The sequence below is a fragment of the Phyllopteryx taeniolatus genome, chromosome 9, assembly GCF_024500385.1.
Source record: "Phyllopteryx taeniolatus isolate TA_2022b chromosome 9, UOR_Ptae_1.2, whole genome shotgun sequence".
NCBI lineage: Eukaryota > Metazoa > Chordata > Actinopteri > Syngnathiformes > Syngnathidae > Phyllopteryx > Phyllopteryx taeniolatus.
In genome coordinates this window covers 17,334,002-17,360,054 of record NC_084510.1, presented here as the reverse complement: position 1 = coordinate 17,360,054, position 26,053 = coordinate 17,334,002, and the positions used below count along the sequence as shown (strand labels likewise).

The 26,053-nt window shown below is 41.3% G+C and overlaps 1 protein-coding gene across 3 annotated transcripts in view; it reads left to right on the top strand.

Annotated features, from left to right (window-relative positions):
- Positions 1–26,053, top strand: part of scn8ab (sodium channel, voltage gated, type VIII, alpha subunit b) — a 53,172-nt gene that overhangs the window by 5,611 nt on the left and 21,508 nt on the right. For 2 of the 3 annotated variants that reach the window (XM_061784416.1, XM_061784417.1), the window contains exons 3-15: positions 7,404–7,522; positions 7,687–7,776; positions 7,876–8,004; positions 9,290–9,381; positions 13,138–13,359; positions 13,540–13,603; positions 16,257–16,398; positions 17,741–17,947; positions 18,023–18,304; positions 20,650–20,973; positions 24,300–24,432; positions 24,631–24,869; positions 25,757–25,930. In XM_061784416.1, the coding sequence (XP_061640400.1) occupies positions 7,404–7,522; positions 7,687–7,776; positions 7,876–8,004; positions 9,290–9,381; positions 13,138–13,359; positions 13,540–13,603; positions 16,257–16,398; positions 17,741–17,947; positions 18,023–18,304; positions 20,650–20,973; positions 24,300–24,432; positions 24,631–24,869; positions 25,757–25,930 (2,217 nt within the window). Of the gene's footprint in view, positions 1–7,403; positions 7,523–7,686; positions 7,777–7,875; positions 8,005–9,289; positions 9,382–13,137; positions 13,360–13,539; positions 13,604–16,256; positions 16,399–17,740; positions 17,948–18,022; positions 18,305–20,649; positions 20,974–24,299; positions 24,433–24,630; positions 24,870–25,756; positions 25,931–26,053 lie in introns of those variants that run through there. The other variant, XM_061784418.1, reaches the window with a different exon arrangement.

Genomic DNA, 26,053 nt, shown 5'->3' with positions numbered 1-26,053 from the left:
ATTTTAGCAAGCACACTGGTATATTTTATTGATATTGAAAATGACTTGGGCAATTATACTATGGGGCTAACGATGTGTTGATTAGCCTTGATCCTACAAAATTGTGCCGATTTCCTTGAGATTTTGTCGAGGGGTGGTACGTGTAACAATTATCCATCCATTCATTTTCGGAGAGAATCAGGATAAAGGTTTGGATGCATAGGTGTGGATTTAGTTTCACTTAACAATGCAACACTGAGGGTGAATTTTCACTAACTCACAAACGTTCACCAATATCTGCAAAGCGTTCCAATGCTTGGAAAGACATGAAGTCATGACCTCAAAAGGTACATGCAGCGCGCGTATACTTCTTAAACCAGAGCCACTGGTGTGGTTTCAAAATATGTTGTTTAGTATTCTTCTATTTTTGCAGCTGCTGCTGACTTTTTCACACTCAAGTGGGCGGCAGTAACTCGGACAGCAGCTCAGTCTTGTTTGCTTGCGGACTGTTGGGCCGCACGTTCAAGACCTGCTGCAGATGAATAATATTTGACTGTAACTGCTTATTAAGTGGTATGCGTTCCAAATTGTACCTGGAAATTTATTGGAGCACATTAACAAGACTAAATTACTTCATATGTAACATTTCGTAACTGTTTTATTTATATATTTTATTTGACTTTGTTCTGTTGCCTCATAGTAAGTGCTCGGGCTATTTTGAACACCCACTCAAGTAAGCAAATATTGTTCCTTGTAGAGGTGCAACAATTAATCGATTAATTGACAACCAATCGATTGTCAAATTAATTGACAACCATTCCAATAATTGATGAATTGTTTAGAGACATTGTCCAAATGCTCGGAATGTTCGCCTCACAAAAGCAAATATTCTCAGATTTCTGAAGTCCTCCATGAAAGCAGACTGATTATCTTTGTTTTTAATCAAAAGAAGACATTTACAAACATCTGCTTTTAGTTTGGAAACGAATGATCAACATTTTTGCCTATTTTCTCACATGTTACGGATCAAAGCAGTAATTGAATAATAATCAATTTATGTTTGCATTTTCTGCACTTTCAATTTGAATATAATGTCCTGTTTTTGAACAAAGGGATTGAAATAAAATGTTTTTTTTTAAAGAGTCATCGATTAATTAAAAAAATAATTAACAGATTAATTGTTTATTAAAATAATTGTTAGTTGCAGCCCTAGTTCCTTGCAATATGAAGGGCTATAATTCATGATTATTATTTACTCACAAATAAAAAAATAATATAGCCTACGTGAATGTGGCGAAAAATATAAATAATGGAATGAAAAAAATTCCCTTAGCCACACTAAATTTTTAGCAAAACGTATTAAGATAAGGGGCGGCACGGTGACCGACTGGTTAGAGCGTCTGCCTCACAATTCTGAGGACCGGGGTTCAATCCCCGGCACCGCCTGTGTGGAGTTTGCATATTCTGCCTGTGACTGCGTGGGTTTTCTCTGGGTACTCCGGTTTCCTCCCATATCCCAAAAACATGCATGGTAGGTTAATTGACGACTCTAAATTGACTGTAGGTGTGAATGTGAGTGCGAATGGTTGTTTGTTTGTATGTGCCCTGCAATTGGCTGGCAACCAGTTCAGGGTGTAGCCCGCCTCCTGCCCGATGATAGCTGGGATAGGCTCCAGCACCCCTGCGACCCTAGTGAGGAGAAGCGTCTCAGAAAATGGATGGATGGATGTATTAAGATAGACAGACAGATAAATAGATATAGAATTAGAAAACAATATAGGCAAAAATAGTCCTGATTATTATATTTGAATGTTACTTTTTGTCATGACACAATAATGTAAGGGTCTTTTAACCAGACATTAAATTACTTTAAACATTAGGGCTCTATTTTTGAGACTAGCGCAAATCCACGCAGCGCATGGCGTAACTGCGAGTGGGCGGATTAGACCGGGTTGACGTAATCCCGCAGATGCACGCAGCTGGTGTATTTAATCAAAGGGACTGTCTTCGCCAGTGGCCGTAAATCCAGCCCACTTTACTCGCCGCCACTTAAAGTGGCTTATTTCATTCATTCCCTTTAAGTGAGACGCAACGATGGTCTCGCTTGCATGGAGAGAGCGATCCATGCTGACTGGAGTATTGTCATGTGGCTGGTGTGGCAAAAGACAACGTAATTAAATACAATATGAGCTGGTGATAACCGCGGGCGACTTAAATATTTCCGTGGCCCTCGTGAGTCCATCCCTACCCATGCACGGTTGTTCGTGTGCGTGCGTGCTGGTCAGTGGGGTGATTTAAAGAAATAAAAATGGGCTAATAATGATGATAATAATGATGACGTGTTCAATGAATTGCTTTCTGCAAGGATTCCGTGGGTTCGATGTCCGCCGTTCACATATTTATGAATGAAATACAGTACTGATCCACCCCACATGTCCACGGAGCTCGTGTATCTGTCTGCCCATTCTGCGAGGAGGCGGGCTGAACCCGGTTTTGGTACTTACGTGGACCGGCGTGCCCCCAGTCACAAGTGTCACATGCGCCGGGTGCAGGACAAAGGACACGCCTTGGCTGCGCTGACCCTGCGCAGCTTGGCGCTGACCGCTCTGCCAAATAGGCAAACGTGCAGCCAGACTGGCGCTGACATGAATATCAAGATGTACATCATTTGGCGCACGTTGCACAGTCTACGAAGATAGAGCCCCAAAACTTCAAACTACACTGAAGTAAAATGTCCTTTGAATTCATTTAATTTGAAGTTGCACATGATTAAAATGTGTTAAAGTAATATATATTATTTGATTATTTTTGTGGAAAGGAGGGAAATATTACATCAGTTTACCTCATTTTAATCATGGGCAACCGCAAATTAAATATATATATATTTTTTTTTTTCAGTATTACAGTCCGCATATATTGTTCAGTTTTGCTGTGGCTTGCACTTCTGATTAAGTCCCGCCTTCCTGTACGGTCTCACTGCACTGTGATTGGACAGCGTTTTTTCAATGGTTTTGCAGTTGCTGAGCGATTTCTCTGTGTGGCGTTGAAACAAAAATATACAGCAGAGTGTAAAATGTAATTTCCCCTTGAGGGATTAAAATGAAGTACAACAAATTAAATGAAAATTTAATTTCATTTAAGTGCCTTTTGCCACACGCATGTTTGTACCTACTCCTTCCTTGTTTTCACACCTCTCCATGATGCCCATCCCCTACACTTGACCGACAGTAGTCCTATTGCATCACACTCTCTGTCAGTGTGTGCGTGCGTGTGGGTGCATGTGTGTGTGTGTGAGTGTCACAGTCAGATGCAGGAAACCTGATCACAGCACTCGTGCATCACAAAGAGAGGAAGAGGGGGCATTGGTGAGGAGGAGAAATGCAGCGTTGCAGTTCCTGTTTTCCCCTGTGATGCCTTGTAGACTGCCTGGGCTTTTCAAATGCCTCGTGTGATTAGACCACGCTCCTCGAGTCATCCAGCGAAAGGCGAGGATGGGATTGATGCGGCACCGTGCTTTTACTCAAATGCGTGTACTTGGCATAGGAGACAGCCCAAGTTAAAAATGACTATCCTGACTCATTCCTTGCATTGCTTCCTGTAAAAGACGCGGCTCTCAAAAGCCCAGTTCTCGTCACAGTATGTTTTATTCTTACCACATCACTTACATTACATGACAACCAAAAGTCTTTATTTCTTACGCTCTCATTTCTGCCACCTCTTCTCCACTGTTCTTCTTTTCAGGGTGTTGTAAATTAGAGCAGGGGCTAGGCTTTAGTGCTCTGTCTGAGTCCTCAGTCTCTGATGACACAGCATCCTGCTGCACTGAGTGAGGGAGGGATGGGGTGGTGTGTGTGTGTGTTTGCGCAAGTGTGTGTGCGTGGGTGACTGTGACTGCATGCTAGGTGGTTGGTATAAAGAAGGAGGGTGGGGTTTTGCATCAAATTGTTCAGGTAAAGATTTAGAATGATACAGTACATTTTTGGATCATTTGCAGGCATGGTGTATATTTAGTCTGAGCCTCAGAAGCATCCATCTCAGCATTTTAAGCATTCTTGGCCCACCAGGTTGCATTTTTGCTGCTTGCAATATTGATTTAGGAACCACAGTCAGCTACTCATCACACCACGGGCTCCAGTCCAGATAGTGCCGATGCGTTCCAATACATAGTTATAATTCTATAAAGAGGGCTCGTGTGTAAGTTATTTGCGCTGTGTTACTCTTTTGTGAAGGTCATTTCATACTGCAAGTCACAACGAGCTACACACGCACACCCCTAAAATGGCCATTTTAAAAAATCTTTTCCATCCATCCATCCATCTCAGGTGTGGCTCGTCTGCAGCTCCTCAGCTTTCCTTTCTGCATCACAAGCCCTCACCCCAGCTCTACCTCATATCTTTCCTGCTCTCCCACCCCCCTTTAAAAGTCCCTCTCTGTTTCCCTTCTCCACTCCTTGCAAGCTGCATTCTGCCACCTAATTGTTGGACTGTGTCTTTAGTTTGACAGCTTTGCAGCAAATAAGGTGCATAAAGATTGCCCTTCTGGAATGTCTTTGTTGAGGGTACGTTCGTTAAATGAGAAAAGTCTAGAATTCATCACTTATGAACACTTAAATATTAGTCACAAAGTCACAGCGTGGAATATGGGAAGACGAGGGGACAAAGCAACCTTGACGTCAGTTTTTATATTATGTTTAGACTGCTTTATGTAGCTTCAACTGCTTATTAATTTAGAAATCAACAATAGCTTTTATTTATAATTGATCATTTATTAGGATCCATTAGGTTTGCTCTTGAAGACCCTGTAAAGTGAATTCAAACATTTGTTTCTAAACACAGTATACATTTTTCATGCTCACCATAACAAGAGATTTTGGAGAAGTTGGTTTAGCAAAATACATCCCCTTTAAATTCATATGTAAGTCAAGGCAGGTGAGCGAATACTTATATAGTGAATAGATAGTGATTTGGAACCCATCCAATGACAATAAGACTTTTGTATGGGAAAAAGAAATGGCTGATAATAACTTGTAATAATTGCACATTACACATTGTCCAAAAAACAAAAACAAAACAAAAAAAAACAAGTTTGGTGATGCCAAAGATGCTAACCTTCAGCTCATACTGTACATGGCATTACTCTTAATTCCATTGGCCGTCACTGTTAGGTATCTTGCTCATTTTAAAAATTGCTCATTATTCATATCTCCTTCCGTGCACACATTGTATTTGCTTTGTCAGCAAAACTCTTCCTCTGACCTCTGGGAGACACCACACACACATGAATTTAGATCATGAGCTTTCATCTTGTTGATTGTGTGGAGTATTATTAATATATTGTGCCTATACTGAAGAAGAATGTATTAAAGTTAAGCATAAAGGTGTTGGGACCTTTTGACTTGAGGTTGAATTTCTGAATTTGGTATTTTAGCTGTACAAACCGGGCGGAACGGTGGACGACTGGTCAGAGCGTCTGCCTCACAGTTCTGAGGACCGGGGTTCAAATCCCGGCCCCGCCTGTGTGGAGTTTGCATGTTCTCCCCGTGCCTGCGTGGGTTTTCTCCGGGTACTCCGGTTTCCTCCCACATCCCAAAACATGACTCTAAATTGCCCGTAGGTGTGAATGTGAGTGCGAATGGTTGTTTGTTTGTATGTGGCCTGCGATTGGCTGGCAACCAGTTCTGGGTGTACCCCGCCTCGCTGGGATAGGCTCCAGCACGCCCGCGACCCTAGTGAGGAGAAGCGGCTCAGAAAATGGATGGATGGATAGTTGTACAAACCCAATTCCAATGAAGTTGGGACATTGTGTAAAATGTCAAAGAAAAGAAAATACAATTATTTTCAAATCCTTTTCAACCTATATTCAACTGATTACACTGCAAAGACAAGATATGTTGGGGAGAAATTCACTCATTTTGAATTTGATGCTTCCAGCACATTGCAAAAAAGCTGGGACAGGGGCATGTTTACCACTGTGTTACATCACCTTTGCTTTTAACAGTACTCAATAAGCCTTTGGGACCTGAGGAGAGTTATTGTTGAAGCTTTGTAAGTGGAATTCTTTCCCATTCTTGCTTGATGTACAACTCACCTTACTCAACAGTCCGGGGTCTCTTATTCTTGTATTTTGTTCTTCATAATGGGCCTGCACACATTTTTAATAGGAGACAAGTTTGGGCTCCTGGCAGGCCATTCTAGTACCCACACTCTTTTACTACGAAGCCACGCTGTTGTAACACCTGCATAATGTGGCTTGGCATTGTCTTGCTGAAATAAGCAAGGGCGTCCCTGGAAAAAAACGTTGCTTGGATGGCAGCGTATGTTGCTCCAAATCCTGTATGTACCTTTTAGCATTAATGGTGCCTTCACAAATGTGCACCTATGGCATAGGCACTAACACACGCATACCATCACAGATGTTGGCTTTTGAACTTTGCACTGATAACAATCCGAATGGTCCTTTTTCTCTTTGGCCTGGAGGACTTAACGTCCATGATTTCCAAAAATAATTTGAAACATGGACTCATCAGACCACAGCACACTTTTTCACCTTGCATCAGTCCATCTCAGATGAGCTCAGGCCTAAAGAAGCTGGCGGCGTTTCTGGGTGTTGTTGATATATGGCATTCGCTTTGCATGGTAGAGTTTTAACTTGCATCTGTAGATGTAGCGATGAACTGCGTTAACTGACAATGGTTTTCTGAAGTTTTCTTGAGCCCACGTGGCAATGTCCTTTAAACAATGACGCCGGCTTTCATTCACTGCCTGTCCTCCATGTTAACATGGATATTTTATATATACAGACACACACACATGCACACCCACACTTGGCCCACTGCCGTTTATGGTTGGGGAGTGGTTGCTGAGAGCATGGAGTCAGCAGATCTGCCACTGATCAATGACAGCATTTGCCGTTCTCTTCCAGTAAAAGCTTTAAACCTGGGCTGAAGAGCATCATTTGGCTAGCACAGAGTGGCGCTTCACATGCATCTGTTTGTTGCTTCTGTCATGGTGAAAGCACTGCAGGACTGATGCAAGCAGCACCTCTGTGCCGTGTTTGTGCTGCGTCCTTTGTAAAGGGGAGGGCCATTACATCACACACCGTTGTCACACAGCAGCCAGGGCAAAGACTAGGTACAACTGAAGGTGTAAAGCAGTATCATTGAGGGGATGTTCCTGAAAAATATCCATCATAATAATATCTATACAGTATATGGACAAGTCATGTGCATTGTGAGAAGCAGTGGTGTGCTTGAAGGAGAAACTCAATGCAGCACAAGCCCGTGACTCAGACATTATCTCATGAGCAAGTCAGTCAACACTTCTTCAAAAAAAGAAATAAAAATGCTGGACCTAAATATTGTAACATATGCCATATGTTTGCACGAATTACTGTCTCTCTTTTTTTCTCTCTCCCTCTTTCTGCAGACATTCATAGTGCTAAACAAGGGGAAAACAATCTTCCGCTTCAGTGCCACGCCCTCCCTGTACATCATCAGCCCTTTTAATATTTTTCGGCGAATAGCAATTAAGATTTTGATACATTCATATCCTTTCAAGTACATTTTTTGTTGTTGTTTTCAATGTTTTGTTTGCTTTGCTTTTCTGTATGATAAATTATCACCCAAAAAATGTATGTACACACACACACACACACAGACACGACACGCACAAACCCTAACTCGTGTATAGAGCCTTAACGTCCTCTCACGTTATTCAGCATGATCATCATGTGCACCATTTTGACCAACTGTATATTCATGACATTTAGCGAACCCCCAGAGTGGTCCAAACAAGTGGAGTAAGTACTACACTTCTTTATATTGAACAGATTCATTAAAAAAAGACCATTCTTCTCTCTTTACTATAACTACCGCTTGTTTCTTTTCTTTCTTTCCAGATACACCTTCACTGGTATCTATACATTTGAGTCACTCACAAAAATTGTGGCCAGAGGCTTCGCGATCGATGGATTCACTTTTCTCCGAGATCCATGGAACTGGCTGGATTTCATGGTCATCTCAATGGCGTAAGTATTGTTGTTGTTTTCGTTTTTTTACAATAGTAACATTTTGATCATTTGAATGATGACAAACTAGCTAACAGGTATTTGACTCCTCAAACACACTCATAGCCTTGAAATACACAATTTGTTATTATGGTTATGATTGATTTGATGTGTAATGTTTTAGTCTCCTTGTTTAGCTATACTGTATGTGAAGCCAGTAACTGTCCAACTGCTATTTGCGCCTAACAACTTATCTAGTAATCAAAGTACTGTTTTATCGAGGTTGCTTTTACTTATGTTAGCAATTTAATTATCGCAAAACTATTTTTTTTTACGCCAGTGTGCACGACACCCTCCTCATTTGTCACTAAAGTTAAGAGTTTAATAAGTGTTTTATTCTTAATTCTTTGTAGGTAAACTATTTGTGAACTTTGCCTGTTTTTTTAATTTATTTTTTTAATAGGGACAGTTTGAATGTAGAACATATTTATTTTATTTCCATTATTTCTATGTACAAACAAATTTCCTGAATATCTGAATATTAATATTAATATTAATTATAATATTAATTAATATTAAGTCCTCGAACAGATTGTGTTTGAACTTTCAGCTTACTATAACATATTTTGTATGTTGACTTTAAAACAACAAAATTGGATTTGATTTTAGCGGTGTAACCGTTTTTTTGTTTGTTCTGTAACTTTCAGCCGATTTGCCTCACCCTAAATTGGGGCTTAGTGGGGACAGCACACGTTCCCTCGCTCCAATTTTTCAGTTCGTAAATACTTTTCAGGACTTACACTATATCCATGCAAGCAAATGGACAATGATTATTGAAATGTGATGTGAGAACATTCTCAGACTATGTGGTTCCAGTCTTTGGAATGACTGCTGAGTGCCTGTGTCTGATCCACCTTGCAGGTATATAACAGAGTTTGTAAACCTAGGCAATGTGTCAGCTCTGCGTACGTTCAGGGTTCTGAGGGCTTTGAAAACAATATCAGTTATCCCAGGTAAGAGAGACCAGGTGTTTGTGTGGGTGGGAGGGCGAGTCGCCGGGTTGATGTTAGCTGTATTTTTTTTTTTTGGGAGGGTGCCTATCCTTTCCTCTTCCTCATTTTTCTTCCTCCTCCCACTAGTTGGACCGGGCTTCTCTAGTTCTTTCTTTCTTTCTCACTGTGGTGTCCCCTCCTGGTCCTCGATGGTGGTGATGCTGTCGTGCTCCTGCACGTCCATGCGTGTGTGTCGTTATTGTGTGTTGTGTGTCATGGAGTTATGCTCTTTGTGTCGTCCTACCTCGTTACAGATATATAACAGAGTTTGTGGACCTTGGGAATGTGTCGGCCCTCAGAACGTTCAGGGTTCTCCGAGCATTGAAAACTATTTCTGTCATTCCAGGTGAGACTTACATTTAAACACTAAGGCTGAGCTTAGCTATTAGCCATCTTCATTTTCTCACTCCTTTATTTATATGAAGCAAATGTAACAACTATTTGATTTCTTATTTTTACTAATCAAAAATGGTAGTAATACATTTTTGATAGGCATAGCAGTCTACTGGCAGTCTGAACATTTGAACACCAATGTACAATATCCAATGTTAATCAAAGCTCCAGTGGCGTAGGGTGGGTTGCCAGTGCAAAAAAAAAACAAAAAAACAACACCCTTTCCTCTGCCCCCGTGCTACGCCGCTGTGCAGCTCCTTATGACAAATTGATCTATTTTTATTACAATAATAATTTTTTAAAAATCTTCTTTCCAAAGACTATGTTATTCCTTGAGACTGCCAGGCCTAATCTGACTGCAAATCAGTGCTGCATGATGCTTGGAGACACATGCTTTTCACAGGTTTGGCTTCAATAGAAATATTTAGCTACAGTATTTCCAAGACACCAAACGTTGCCTTTTTGCAGAATCTTTTGGAAATGTCATGACAAATGAGATTAATTCATCATATCATTTCACATGACACACACACACACACACACACATACAGTGGATATAAAAAGTCTACACACCCTCTTTCTAATGCCACATTTTTGTGATATAAAAAATGAGACCTGTATAACCATTTTAAAATTATAACCTGTACAACTCAATTGAAAAAAAAGTCAAATTAAACAACTGAGTGTGGACACCCTCTTATAAATGGGCATGTGTTCAGAATGAACTAATCACATTCAAACTGATGTTAAATGGGAGTCAGCACACACCTGCCACCATTTTAAATTAACCCTTAAAAACCCCAAATAAGGTTCAGCCTGGTGATTAGCAGTGTTGTGTTTGCACCAAAAACAGCTTTTAGAATTATGGCCAAAAAGTCCAACCTTGGTTTGATCGGCCCATAACACATTTTCCCTTGTGCGTTTGGGAAATTTCACGGCATGCCACCCTACTTCATAGCCCAGGCATATGATGAAGATAGGAGATTGTTGTCAAAAGGTTTTACACTATCAGGATTTTTGGGGCCGATCACCGATGAGCAAGTTAAAAAGAAAAACGGTAACCGATCATCGATCCGATCACAAGATGGAGCAATATGTCTATTTACATGACTTGTTCATTTATTGTATATACATGTGTACTGTATACTGTATCCATCCATCCATCCATTTTCTGTACAGCTTATCCTCACAAGGGTTGCGGGCGTGCTGGAGCCGTCCCAGGTCAAATTATTCTCTAGCATTTTAGACAAAAGTTAAAACATCAATGACCTCTAGGGGGCATTGAAGGATTGGCCACTGACATAAATTTATACTGTAATTGAATTACATTATTGCAATGAAATTCATTTAATAAATACTGTTAATGACATGTCCCGGCTATATGGACGGGTGTTGTCCAGAGTTTGAGTCCGTTTGACACTTTTCTTTCCCCAACACCCCCCCACCGGCTAAAAATAAACTAGCTTTTGGATTCATACGCGACGAAGATGCAGAGTTTTGGATGGATGGATGGAAAAGATTTTTTTTTTTCTTCATTGATCGGATCGGCGACTTATGACATGCTAATTATCGACCGAAACCGATAACGCCGATCAGATCGGTGTAAAGTCTAGTTGTCACATGTACTAAACAGCCAATACTTGCCAGAAATTCCTCCAGCTCCTTTAAAGTAGCTGTCGGCCTCTTGGCAGCCTCCGTGACCAGTTTTCTTCTCGTTTTTTCATCGGTTTTGGAGGGACGTTTCCGAGGACTGGCTCATGGTAATATCACTCTCGTGCCATATTCTTTGCACTTGATGATGACTGTCTTCACTGTGTGCCATGGTATAGTTAAGGGCTTGCAAATTATTTTGTACCCTTCTCCTGACTGATACCCTTGAACAGGGAGATCCTTCTGATGCTGTGGAAGCTCTCTGTGGACTTTGGCTTGTGCTGTCAGATGTGACTACAAAAATGTCAGGAAAAACCTACACCTAAACTTTATTTGTGGTTAATCAGGGGCCCTTTAAACAGTGGAAGGTGTGTGCTGATTCCCATTTATTGTGTTTAAATGTTATTGGTTCATTATGAATATAGACACATTCCCAGTTATAAGAGGGTATGCACTCATGTGCAACCACATTATCTCAGTTGTTTGATTTGACTTTTTTCAATTGAGTAAAGGTTATACGTCACTTTAAGGGTGTAAAACATTCTGAAATATTACCAAATCTGGCATGTGAACAAGTGTGTGTGTGTAGACTTTATATCTACTGTATATCACCAGTGCAAACATTAAAATCAGTCTTTAGCCTCTGCATGAGTGGGAACGGTTAGTGAAACCACAGTCCTAATGCCAGTTTCCAGACAGATGACACACATTGAGCATTGTCAGCCTTGGCGTTTAAATGACCTGCACGGCACCTTTCATTGCTCCTCCTCGCCTTTCCTCTCTTTCTCGTCTTCATCCCCCGCTTTGATTTGTTGAGTGGAGGTTATTTTTGTTAACTTGCAACTAATAAGGGATGTTTCCTAACACGATTCACTGATTTATCTGCCACATTGACTGATGATCCGCCTGTCAGCAATTCAGATGACATTCAATGACTGAACTGTTTGACACGAAAGAAGGTTAGGTTAAATGTTGTTTCACAAATCTTTAAGGTGCAATTCTGGCTTATTCAAATGTTGAACTTCGGGTTTAAGACAAGTAGTGTTCTTCTCCGCCCCCACCTTTTTTTTGTCCGAAAGAGACATCAATATTGAAAAGCTCAAGCAAAAATTATTCATAATCAGTACTATATTCATGTCTACTGTCTACTCATGTAAAGAAATACCATGCATAAGGTACATCTTTCCAGGAAAATGTATTTTCGTCTCAAGGAAACATCCCATGTAGGTGCAGTGATTTTTTTCAAAATTGTTTTTATTTGGATGTATTTTAACCTAAAAGTAACTGAATACTGTACATTGAATATTTGTATACAGCAAATATAGAAAGTGAACACCCTATTAAAATACCAGGCTTATCTGATGAAAACTAGAACATGTGCAAGAAGATGTTTGTATACTGTAGGTGTGCATACTCTAAAAGTAATATGGGCTAAGGACAATCGCCTGAAACAAACTGGAGATGTTGAGAAGCAGGACTGAATGCAGTCACACCTGCATTAAAAATATTAAGCCCTCAAGCCAACACACCCACAAGCTACACTTTTATTGTTCTCTGTTTCCATTATTTATGGTTAGAAATCAGAGAATTCCACTTTGGATGCTAAATATGTTTCAAAGCTACACACAATTCTAAGCTTTCCTCTCTAGTGTCTCTGTTGTTGCCCTGCTTTATCCCTGTGCTGCAGCATTTTATTTAGTGACAAAACAACAACTTGATACGTTGCTAATGTTTTTTTTAATGTGATTAAAATCTGGTGACCTTTATGTTAGACTTTGCTCAGGCAGTGGAGATGCAGGAATGATTTTAATTAGATTTAAATAACAATGTGGTTGCGACCCTCAATGTCATAAGTGTAAATGACAAGTTTAGATTAGTTACTTAGACTATTAGACACAAAAAGCCACATCAGTGTTGAATATAGCATTTTACTTTGTGTAATTTGTGTGAGCAATTTGGTTCCTTTCTATCTATTTGTATGTATGTGTGAGCTTTCCTGTTTTTATGTATGTGTACTTGTGCACATGCATGTATGTGTGTGCTTTTTGTGTGTTGTCAGGCCTCAAGACCATTGTGGGTGCCCTGATCCAATCTGTGAAGAAGCTCTCAGATGTGATGATCCTGACCGTCTTCTGCCTCAGCGTCTTTGCTCTGATCGGACTGCAGCTCTTCATGGGGAACCTGAGGCAAAAATGTGTATTTTGGCCTATCGATATGAGCAATATGTACCTGTCCAATGGCTCCAAGGGCTTTGACTGGGACGAATACATCATGAATGACAGTGAGCCATGATGACCCCGTTACTTCCTGAAATAATATGACAGCAAAATAGCCAGTGCTTATTCCATTTTTCCATTTCCAATTATTTTCTCCCTAATATTATTGTCCTATTTTAGGTTATACGCAGCATGTGCTTTACAAGTAGTTAATGACGGCATCCCCTGTATTTTTCTTTCCACAGCTAACTTCTACTTTTACCCTGGTCAGGCTGATGCGCTATTATGTGGAAATAGTTCAGACTCAGGGTAAGTTAGTATTTCACTCACTTGATGCACATCGGTCAGCAGCCAAATGTACATGCAAACAGTAAAATATGTGAGCTTGCTAACAGGGTGGACATTTATGGCTAATGTTAGGATGTAATGAGCACATGTGGACCTTCACTTAGCAACATACTTCAGTTAGCGAGCTGACAGTGTACAGTTTAAAAATTATAATTCGAATGTCTGAAATTTTTTTTTTTAATATCAATTGATATTTCAGTATGACATAGTGGTCATGTTAAGATTGACAACATCCAACTGCACATACAGTATATGCTGAAAATTATGAAACATAAGCATAAGTAATGTATTTATTCCGCAACCATCCACTGTTTCAGCCTCCACTGAAGAAAGACAAAATGCTGATAGTAATGTCAGGGGAAGCTACCACGTCATGACAAGGTGGACAGAAATTTCAGGGACACATGAAAACATTTTCAACATAGATGTAATAGATCAAAATGACGACATGGTGGGCGGCTGGTTAGCACATCTGCCTCACAGTTCTGAGGACTCAGGTTCAAATCCAACCTCGCCTGTGTGGAGTTTGCATGTTCTCCCGTGCCTGCGTGGGTTTTCTCCGGGTACTCCTGTTTCCTCCCACATCCCAAAAACATGCATGGTGTGTTAATTGAAGACTCTAAATTGCCCTTCGGTGTGAATGTGAGTGCGAATGGTTGTTTGTTTATATATGCCCTGCGATTGGCTGGCAACCAGTTCAGGGTGTCCCCGCCTCTTGCCCAGTGTCAGCTGGGATAGGCTCCTGCATGCCCACGACCCTGGTGAGGAGAAGCGATTCGGAAAATGGATGGATGGACTTGATGGACTTGTACATTTTCATGATGACTAAGTGAGATTATGTTTGATTGAATTAATTGCACTGAATTCTTTTAAAGTTGTATTTCAAACTCAATTTAACTGAACTTTATTTCTCAACAAACCTTACTGTGTACTTTGTGACGACATTCTTGTAACTCTGACGATTCTTAAGAGAACACAATTAAGCAAAAGCCAAGACTGTTTTCTGTTGGTCAAATATAATGTATACCTAATGGGCTAATGGAGCATGAAAGAGATTCATAATTAAGGGAATAATACATGACATAAACATTTTGTCATCCTTCCCAAAAAAAATAAAATATAAAATCTGTCAAAAAAATATGCATTCCTCTTGTGTCCTCTAGTTTATTTAAACCATTCAGTCTGGTTTATTAATTTATTTAGAAGCAATCACTCTGGACAATTGACAATTGTCATTAGATTAAAGGTTATGTTTCATATGCTGTGGTTTCAATTTATATATATATTTTTAAACAGTGCAGACCGCTTTATCACAGAGCTGACACAACAGATGACATTTTGATGGTGACACTTCAATAAAGACGTTAAGTAGTATGAAAATGATATTCACACGTAGCTACTCACAATTTGTACTATTAGTAATATTTTTATCGCCGTGTTCGTAATGCAAAGTGATGCCATACAAGCAGACCAATAATGCACCTTGCGTCTTCTAGCGCAGACTCTTTCGTCATGCCTACAAACATCTCGGCTCCACTTTCTGCTCCAGAGTGCATGAGAAAGAGAGAAAAAAAAAGAGAAACTATTAACCGAAACGAAAGGTTTGGAGAATTATCATGAACCCTCCCACCCCTACTTACGTTACTTAGCTGTACTAAAAAAATCATAATCACATCATTTTTATTTTTAATCATCTCAAACCAGCCTATGAAACTTGATGTTTGACCAGCTAGCTAAACTGTTAAAATGAGCTTACCTGTCTTTGTGAGTTTTGTAGTGACGGATGCAGTTCAACGTCGTTGTTGTTGTGTTTTTAATGCGCGATTTGCAGCATGCAGGTTGCCATCCTCTTTTTGCAGACTTCATCGACAACATAATCCTTGAATCCAAATTGAATTATCTTTGGCGCTCCTTTCATCGTTGTTCATGCAGGTGGCTACGTCACACTGGCAACCTCGCAACAATGCAGACTAGGTTGCCAGGTTGGCGCGAATGACCCCCAAAATGTTTTTTTTTCTTTCAAAATAAGACAAACTGTCTCAATTAAAAGGCAGATTTCGAAATCTAAACGAGATGACTTGTCAAGTCATGTAGTTCAAGTCAAAGTCAAGTCTCTTGGCTACCAAGTCAAAGTGAAGTCAAGTCTTTGTGAAGTATTTGGCAAGCAACTCGCAAGTCATAAAACTGGCAACTCGAGTCGACTCGAGTCAAGCTATTTGACTCAAGTCCCCCCATCTCTGCTTTATAGTGATACTGACCCAAAATATTTAAAGATAATGGATATCAATTCTTATCCTGCCATTTTCAATTTATTTATCGACATTTACTTTTATAAAGGTACATTTATTTGCTATGTTATTAATAAACTGTGATGATTTAAGTCTGTATGAGATCCAGCAGATGGTTTTAGTCTGCCATTACACTTATGAATGGATTTGAATGCAAAGTGGATGTGGAAAAGAAGGTGGTCGTCTACATGGGGTGGTTTAGTGTACAAAGTTAAGTCTGTCAGCGTCTCAACGTATCAATGTTGAGCTTTGTATTGGTATTGGTATACTGTTAGATTCTTGCACTGTAAAGGTCATGCGTTTGTTTTGCTGTGCTCCTCTTTCAGACGATGTCCTGAGGGGTTTACATGTCTGAAAGCCGGAAGGAATCCCAATTATGGCTACACCAGCTTTGACAGCTTTGGATGGGCCTTCCTCACCCTCTTTCGTCTAATGACCCAAGACTTCTGGGAAAATCTCTACATGCTGGTAATAAAACAGGGTTTTTTCACACTTAGAAGAAAGAAAGAAGTCAAACCACACATTTGATCACAGCATTAGACCTACAATGAATTCCCTATTTTTTTTATTTTGTAAAAAGACTAGGCAGCACGGTGAACGACTGGTTAGCACATCTGCCTCACAGTTCTGGGGACCAGGGTTCAAAATCCCGGCCAGTCCTGTGTGGAGTTTGCATGTTCTCCTGGTGCCTGTTTGGGTTTTCTCCGGATACTCCGGATGTGTGAATATAATTTCCATACTACTGAACGTGTCTATTGAAGTGTGACCATCAAAATGTCATCTGTTGTGTCAGCTCTGTGATAAAACAACCCAACAACATGCGTGATAGGTTGATTGAAGACTCTAAATTGCCCATAGGTGTGAATGTGAGTGCGAATGTTTGTTTGTTTCTGTGCCCTGCGATTGGCTGGCGGCCAGTTCAGGGTGTACCTCGCCTCTCGCCCGAAGATAGCTGGGATAGGCTCTAGCACGCCACCCTAGTGAGGTTAAGCGGTACAGAAAATGGATGGATGGATGGAAAAAGACTAAAGACTTATTGCAGCTCGAGGGCAGGCTTTATTTTTCATAATTTTCTAGCCTTATTTTACATACATGGTGATTTTGTGTTTGGTAGGCTTTTTAAGAACTCTTTTCTGTGGTATGTCAAATTTGCAAGTCATTTCTTGGTCTCTTTGGTGGGTCTTTAAAGCTGGGCGATCAAATAGCATAGCAAACGTGTTGTCACCTTATCAGATCTTGATATTCAAGATAATCTTATTAAGATAGTCACAAAACAAACTAGTAGCCATCATGTGTTTTTTTTAAGTTCTTATAGTGGGCAAGGGGGAACTCATGCCCAACTATGTCACTGAGCAACTTTAGCCAAGGCCCAAAAAATCAGCAACACAGAAATGGTGAAAACAAGTAACATCTCCATTTTCATGTTTTAGCAATTATCTTCGAAGATGTTTAACATATTTAGAAACAAATCTGAATTTGAATTTACTTTACAGCAACTTTAATTGTAAATATTTAAACAATATTTAATGAAATAATGCATGTTCAGCTCCATCTATCCATCCATCCATTACTGCCAGGTCTTTTGCGAGGGGTGCCAGGGAAGCTGTCTGGAGAGTCTTCGATTACTTAAATGCATTTTTTTGGGACTGTGCGACGGGCACAGCACTTGGAGAACGTGCAAACTTCACGTAGAAAGCCGTGACCCGATATTTTGACCTTCATCCCAACCACAGCCATCTTGCTGCCAGCCGTTCATTTTCACCCCTAATCTTCTAAATCTTCTCATTGCTACGTCTGTGTTTTGTGTCAGACTCTGCGAGCGGCAGGGAAGACCTACATGATCTTCTTTGTGCTGGTCATCTTTGTGGGCTCCTTCTATCTTGTCAATCTCATCTTGGCTGTGGTAGCCATGGCCTACGAGGAGCAGAACCAGGCCACCATTGAAGAGGCTGAGCAAAAGGAGGCTGAATTCAAAGCCATGCTGGAGCAGCTCAAAAGGCAGCAGGAAGAAACACAGGTTGGTACGGTAGCATTTGTACACATCTGCTGATATGCATAGTGTAGTCGCATCATGGGCTTCTATTCCATTCAGGCTGCGGCCATGGTGACATCTGCAGGCACTGTATCGGAGGTCGCACTGGAGGATGAGGGAGGGGGTCATTTGTCCCGCAGCTCCTCGGAGGTCTCGAAGCTGAGCTCCAAGAGCGCCAAGGAGCGTCGCAATCGCAAGAAGAAATGGCGCCAGAAAGAGCAGGAGAAAGAGAAAGGTGACAGCGAGAAGGTTGTCAAGTCTGAGTCTGATGACGGCAGCAAGAGAAGCACCCTTCGCTTCCCGGGAAGCCGTCTGGGCAGGAAGACATCAATCATGAACCAAGTAAAGTACCAATGAAAATAAATATGTCTAGTTCATTTAGACCGCACATTTAAGTACATTTGCATGCTCTAATGAGATCTAGTACAAGAGCACTACCACAATTTCTAAAAGATAATTATGCTCACTTTTGATTGAAGCCACAGTAATAATTCAATATGTTTTTATTATGGTTGTAGTTTGCAGTGGTGTAGAACTGTACTGTACCATACTGACAGTTGTTACTAGGTATTGCTATGCCTTATAGCATATTTGCCCAAGTCATTTTTAAGTTGCAGTCACAATATTAATTTTAAAAAATACGAATGTGCTTGCTAAAAATGTATGTAGAATCTCTTTCATCCAGGTCAGGGTAATCCACAAAGGTTGAATCAAGGCAACTGGACTCTTCTTGTTTATTGAATGTTTTTTTTTTTGTTTGTTTCTTTTCCCCGTTTTTCCCCAAAATTTCAAAATTGATTCAGGCAATTATACTAATCATATATAGACCTAAATAAATAAGGTAAATAAGATCACCAAAATATTTTCACTTCACAAGTAATTTGTAGTTCAGCTTAGTTTGGTGACCAATTTATCGTGAAAACTCTTCACTGTTTCGCCATTTTTTTCCTCATTTGGAAATTGTTTAAATGTGCTGCTTGATCATTTGTGAAGCCTTTTTCTGGGAAGGGGTCCTGGGAGTGTCACCCTTTAGCACTAGTGTGGCTGAATGGTTAAGGCATTGTACTGAAGATACAATGGACAATTGTCCTTGTGGGTTCAAACACCACTCCTGCTATATAATACTCATGTTTTGGTTTAGGATCTAAGGGCTTATCTTTTGTGACGTCAGATCTCTTCTGACTCACCTATTGTCTGACTAGCTTCAGTATCAATGTTGTCCATCAAAATTGGCTGTACGTAGGCATTGTCATTATTTTCTTCTATGGGCTTGGTACCTTTTGGTACCTAGTGGAGCATAGGTGACTTAGCCACATGCTTATGCTGCTGCTATCTTGCAATAAGTAAATTTTTAGTGTTCTATGGTCATTATCATATTGATCAAAAACAAAATAAAGAAAAAACATACACTCTTTCAGACTCTTTCTATGAGCGGTCATGGCGAGCACGACAAGGCTGCTTCCTTTTTTTTTTCTTTCTCTCTTCCGTTCGGTGTGAACGCAGCATAACACAGGCAAGACGTGGTTGAACGTTGCCCTCCTTTTCACTTTTCCGTAGTTTCCGCATGGGTGCATGTGCAGACTGGTTTGGACGCATGCGGTCCCAGTCATACTACATTTTGGAGTTTACGTCATTCCATGGATGCGCATTGGCCCTCGCATCCTTGTCGACAAACATGCTGCACTAATGCTCATTTCTAATCTAAACGGCAATCCCGGAAAACTGAAAGAAACAGAGCTCCTGTATCTGTTTTTTTTTTTTTTTTTTTTTTTTTAATGTTGGATGGGAATACAGGCATATCTCCCCTTAGAAGCACTCCTCGTAGCAGGCACCCATTGTTGTTTTTTGTTGCTCTGGCGCATACATGCGTTCAGTCGGTGCGGACTGAAGACCGGCGATAAAATCGCCTTTGCCCCTTTCTTTTCGTTTGTGCTAGATCAACAAATGTGCTGTTTTTTTTTTGGTCTCCTGAAAAGTGATGGTTTTGGAGATGGGAGGTTTCTGCCGGACGCCAGCGATATGCTGAAGTCTCTACTGTAAGTGGATGTAATGCATGAGAACTGTTTGACCTCTGAGTTTTTGAGGCATTTTTTTCCTAAAATTGTGGACGATTTTCAATGTGCACATTTTTTTTCATAGATTCCCTATTATTCTAAAAACAGTTACATTTCGGTTGAGCGGACCTTATTGCAAACAAATTGCTTTATCCAACAACTTACATGCAGTATCAGTATCATAAACAATTGGAGGATGCCCTGCATACACTGAAGCCATTGACTAATTTCAGGCTCAATATTCCACCTTACAGTGGTGCAGAACTGTATTCCATCATTCTTAGAAGTGTTTTAACTATGTTTGAGTGTCCTGAAAGGTGGCTATAAATAAAATGAATTATTATTATTAATAATAATACATTCTTGTCTTTGAGGAACTAACTATAAGAGCTGTGATTTATTTATGCTACAAAAACAGCCAATAATCTTTTGGGCGTTGGTATGGAAATAACTGATGGAATGTTAGTGAATGAACCAAGCATTGTTACATTTGTACAGAATATACAGCAATTGCTTCTTTGACTCTACTTCTTTTGTATTCACATGGAACGTCACTCGCCCTCCTCAACTTTCCCTTTATTCGAACATTAACTAACATTAAGGAATTCCGCCTGTCTGTCTATCCCTCTCCAGTCTCTACTGAGCATCCCGGGCTCGCCCTTCATGTCACGCCACAACAGCCGCAGCAGCATCTTCAGCTTCAAAGGCCGCTCCAAGGACATGGGCTCAGAAAACGAGTTTGCCGATGATGAGCACAGTACAGTGGAGGAGAGTGAAGACCGCCGGGGTTCCCTGTTCATCCCTTTCCGCCGGAACAGCTACAGCGGCTACAGCCAAGGCTCGTCACGCATCCACCCACTGGCGCCTCATTCGGGAGGGAAGAGGAACAGCACAGTGGACTGCAATGGCGTGGTGTCTCTCATCGGCCCGGGGCCTGGCAGACGGCTTCTGCCTGAGGTGAAAATAGATAAGGCAGCCACTGATGACAGTGTAAGGACGTCCATGGGACACCAATACAGTTTAGGCATGACGGTGGCGGCCTCAGTCTCTGCAGCTTCTCCTTCACAACCTAATTTCCCCTTGGCGATTGCTCCTCTCTCTCCTAAGTTCTGTAGTTTCCTTTTCTTCCACTTCCGACCTGTGAATCTAAATGCAGTATTTCTATATCTCTATACCTGTGTTATTGTTTTTTTCATCTCATTGGGCCATTTAAACTGCTTGAATGCCCTTGTTGGGGTGTTTTCTGATAGAAAAAGCATAAAGTAGCTAGAATAGTCTCCACAGTGCATTGATTAGTACAGATAGTCAATCACATATGACTACGTTTGATTCCACCAGCTGGGTGTAAATTACAGGTGCTAAGCAAATTGTACTGTATCTTATATATATTGCTGTACATCGTCACGAGAGTCAAACATTATTGCTGTCACAAAAGGTTGAACGTTTGTTCGTTCCTTATAATACAGTATGGTAAACACGGTAAACTGGAATAATAAAAGCTTGTCTGATATCAGGGCACGGTGGGCGACTGGTTAGAGCGTCTGCCTCACCGTTCTGAGTACCCAGGTTTGCATGTTCTCCCCGTGCCTGCGTGGGTTTTCTCCGGGCACTCCGGTTTCCTCCCACTTCCCAAAAACATGCATGGTAGGTTAATTGACAACTCTAAATTGCCCGTAGGTGTGAATGTGAGTGCAAATAGTTGTTTGTTTGTATGTGCCCTGCGATTGGCTGGCAACCTGTTCAGGGTGTACCCTGCCTCCTGCCCTGATGATAGCTGGGATAGGCTCCAGCACGCCCGCGACCCTAGTGAGGAGAAGCGCCTCAGAAAATGGATGGATGGATGTCTGATATCAGAGTCCGATTCTTGGTGTTGGCAGCTATGGCAGCGTTTGTTAGTGTTGTGGTTCACATCGCGGACATGGCTTGTAAAATAATAAACAGAGCCAGAGACAGCTGATCAAGCTGAAGATGGCCGAGCTGTAAACATAGTAATAAGGTCGTAATGTTGAATCATCATAAGTTGCACAAGTTGTAGATTGGTGTCTACCTACAGTAAGCAATGTCCAGCATGAGCTCCAGTAGTTTCCTAAACAACTTCAACACTTATGATGAGTTTAGGGCATAATAATCGATTAATTGATTGTTAAGAATTCTATTGTGTGCAGTTGGTTGTTATCGCTGACTCCTTAAAGCAGTTAAGGTGAAAATGTATATTCTATGTATAATAATAGACAGTAATATATCTTGTAGCGGCTGGGATGAGAATCAGCACCTCCAAATCTGAGACCATGGTCCTCAGTCCGAAAAGGGTGGCGTGCCCTTTCCGGGTCGGGGATGAGATCCTGCCCCAAGTGGAGGAGTTCAAGTATCTTGGGGTCTTGTTCACGAGTGAGGGAAGAATGGAACGGGAGATCGACAGGCGGATCGGTGCAGCGTCTGCAGTGGTGCGGACTTTGTATCGGTCCGTTGTGGTAAAGAAGGAGCTAAGCCGAAAGGCGAATCTCTCGATTTACCGGTCGATCTACGTTCCTACCCTCACCTATGGTCACGAGCTGTGGGTCGTGAGTGAAAGAACAAGATCCCGGATACAAGCGGCCGAAATGAGTTTCCTCCGCAGGATGTCCGGGCTCTACCTTAGAGATAGGGTGAGAAGCTCTGTCATCCGGGAGGATCTCAGAGTAGAGCCGCTGCTCCTCCACATCGAGAAGAGCCAGATGAGGTGGCTGGGGCATCTGATTCGGATGCCTCCCGGACGCCTCCCCAGTGAGGTGTTCCGGGCACGTCCCACCGGGAGGAGAGCCCGGGGACTACCCAGCACACAATGGAGAGACTATGTCTCTTGGCTGGCCTGGGAACGCCTCGGGATCCCCTCGGAAGAGCTGGAGGAAGTGGCTGGGGAGAGGGAAGTCTGGGCGTCCCTGCTAAAGCTACTGCCCCCCCGATCCGACCTCGGATAAGCGGTAGAAAATGGATTGATGGATGGATATCTTATATATTATGCATTACTTGGTTGCAACCAGCAGAGGCACTGTTGATTCAGTCTCAACTACTTAGTGTCTAAAGCAGAAGATTAACGTCAGCGCTAACTTGATTGTTATATTTCTCTATAATTGTTCAAAGCAATCTAGTCAAATGCTTATCTTACATCGCACTCATTGTAAATGCAAGTAGAATCCTTCATAAGACGACTTCAGCCTCAGTTGTAGTGTCTTTCCTGGTTTGAGGTCATTGGTAGTTCACTGTATCCCCTTTTGATCTCTGTGCTTCCCTTCCTGCTCTTCTCTTGTTCCGTCAGCAGTCCCATTACATTTTCCTACGTTATCCACTGCTGCTGAACCACTGAATGGTGCAAGATGAATTCCGATTCTTCCTTCTAGGAGAATATCCCTGCTCATTCTCGCTAGCATGATAAGAGCCCGGTTGTATTGTCAAGCAGCCTATTTTTTTAACCTCTCTCCAGGTGTAGCATGATACAGCAGCAAATAATGTCTTGAATTCCTCGATTGACCTGCATGCCGTTGCATGTAGACTGTCATTACGTTCTGCCTAGTAAATGATACACTAGGGCTTTAAACTAGTATGTGCTAAGGTTTTCAATGGCATCAGCGCTGAAAATGTATCATTTGTAGGCACTTGAACAAGCTAGCCTGGCTCTCTCACTCACTCCATTAGTGAGTCACGTGTGAGTCGCAGTAACACAAGGAGCTGCATCTTTGCTCCTGAAGCCTGTTACGGTGGTATTGATTCATCGTCATGTATCAGTATATTGTATATCAGTGGCTGTGAAGGACCCACGTGGAAGCAGCACACCAAGCAAGCTGCCACCCTATCTTTCAAAAGTCAAACAATTTCGAGTAGTCGGAAATCTCCAAACAGAAGATCATGCTTCTTTTGTTATTTTCTGATTGAGCTGGGCAGTGGAATTTCCTGGTAATATGCTGCCCCCCACTGCTTTGGAGTGTGAAATAATGGCGTGCTAGCTTGTTCAGATACTTACAAACTTGTACCTTTAATTTGGACATGTAGGCCAAGGCTAGTGTAAAAATAAATAAATAAAAGGAAATGCTACATATTGGCATGTTATGTAATCCTGCCAACAAACAAGTAAGATGATACACTAATTTAAATTTGACAATTTTAACCGATTAGTGTTGAAACAAAGCTTTTGTGGCTCTGTAATGGAGAAAACACTTAAGTAGGGGGCATCCTTTTATGGTTTAGCGCTTATCTGTTAAAGTATGCTTCTTCGTAAGTATACATTTTTGTCTTTTTTCTGAGTACAGACCACAGACGTGGAGATTAAGAAGAAGCACTCTGGCTCTCTCATGGTATCTGTGGATCAGCTCAACTCCTCCTTCAAAGGAAAAGACCGTGCCAACAGTCAGATGAGCGTAGTCACCAACACTCTGTTAGAGGGTATACAATGTGATATACTGTAATTGCATAACTTCTTTTTGCTACATTAATGGTCAAGTGTAGCCCCATAAAACCCCAATTAGAGTTCTAATTCAAAGATCCAATGTCAATATTGTAGAGAAAAACTTGTTACACACGTTTTCAGTTTATGTGACTCCTCACTCTTGCACTTTCCTTCCATCTTTGGAATTTCTGCAGAATTGGAGGAATCTCAGAGGAAGTGCCCTCCCTGTTGGTACAAATTCGCGAACACATTCCTCATCTGGGAGTGCCATCCCAAATGGCTGAAGATAAAGCATATAGTCTACTTGATTGTCATGGACCCGTTTGTTGACTTGGCCATCACCATCTGCATTGTCCTCAACACCCTTTTCATGGCCATGGAGCACTATCCAATGACGGAACAGTTTGAGGGAGTCCTCTCTGTAGGCAATCTGGTGAGAAGAAACACGTTTTGAGTTCCTTATTAACCTTATTGGCCGTCCATTTAGAAAAAAAATATTGCAGGTTTCCCCCCTCTACACATGCATCAGTTTGGTATGTGCACTTAAGACTACCCATACATACTGTACCCTATATAGGGCTTTGATGAGGTCTCATTAAAGATTTAGTTCCATTTTAACGTAGCCAGTCCGCATGCTCTCCAACTCCTCATCACCCGCACTCATATCAAGCTCCAATTTCCGTTGTTTTGCTTACCTCAACTTCTGCTCAAATGACTTTGTTATACACTAGTACCAAACACTCAGTCTGCAGCCTTGAAATAATAAGAAAAACAACAACAACACATGCCTGATTGGCAGACTATGTAGCAGGTTACCACTGCAAGCTGTCTGCCTGACAGCACTGTACAGTCTTCTTTTGGCAATAGCCCTGACTCAATGCCAGTACGGGAAATTAGGTCATTGGCTTGGTAGAGGATGGTGCAGTATGACTCATTGGGTGTTCTCTTCACCACATGATTCTGTATTTGATGTAAAATGTGATAAAGATTCAGAGTACAACTTCTGCCTCATGTGAGTTCTTTGACAATAGTGTTACATGACTGTATGACCTTGTCTTATTAAATCCCAAACCTTTGTAAACCGCACTCAGTTTTTCTATGATGCATCACTAACTAATGCCCTGGCGATACGGTACATAGTACTACAAACTACCCGTAGTTTGGGTTTGAAATCGATCTTTTGTGACACTAGTCGTGGAACTTTTCAGACACACTTTGTACAGCAGTGATAACTTAACTAATGCTTAACACTGCCTGCATTGTTGTTATTGGCATCCCTTTTCAATAAAACCCATGTGATTTTTCTCTGTGGGTCTGCAGGTTTTCACAGGCATCTTCGCTGGAGAGATGTTTGCCAAACTGGTGGCCATGGATCCCTACTACTACTTTCAGGAAGGATGGAATTGTTTTGATGGATTCATAGTGACACTGAGTTTAGTGGAGCTGGGACTCCAGGATGTGGAGGGTCTATCAGTGCTCAGGTCCTTCCGATTGGTAAGTGGAAGCCTTCTTCTGTCCCCCTTTTTTGAACCATATGGAAACATAAAAATTAATGAGGGATACAGGCATCCATCACAGTCCAAATATTAAGATTCTGGAATAATTTTGTTTCTCCCT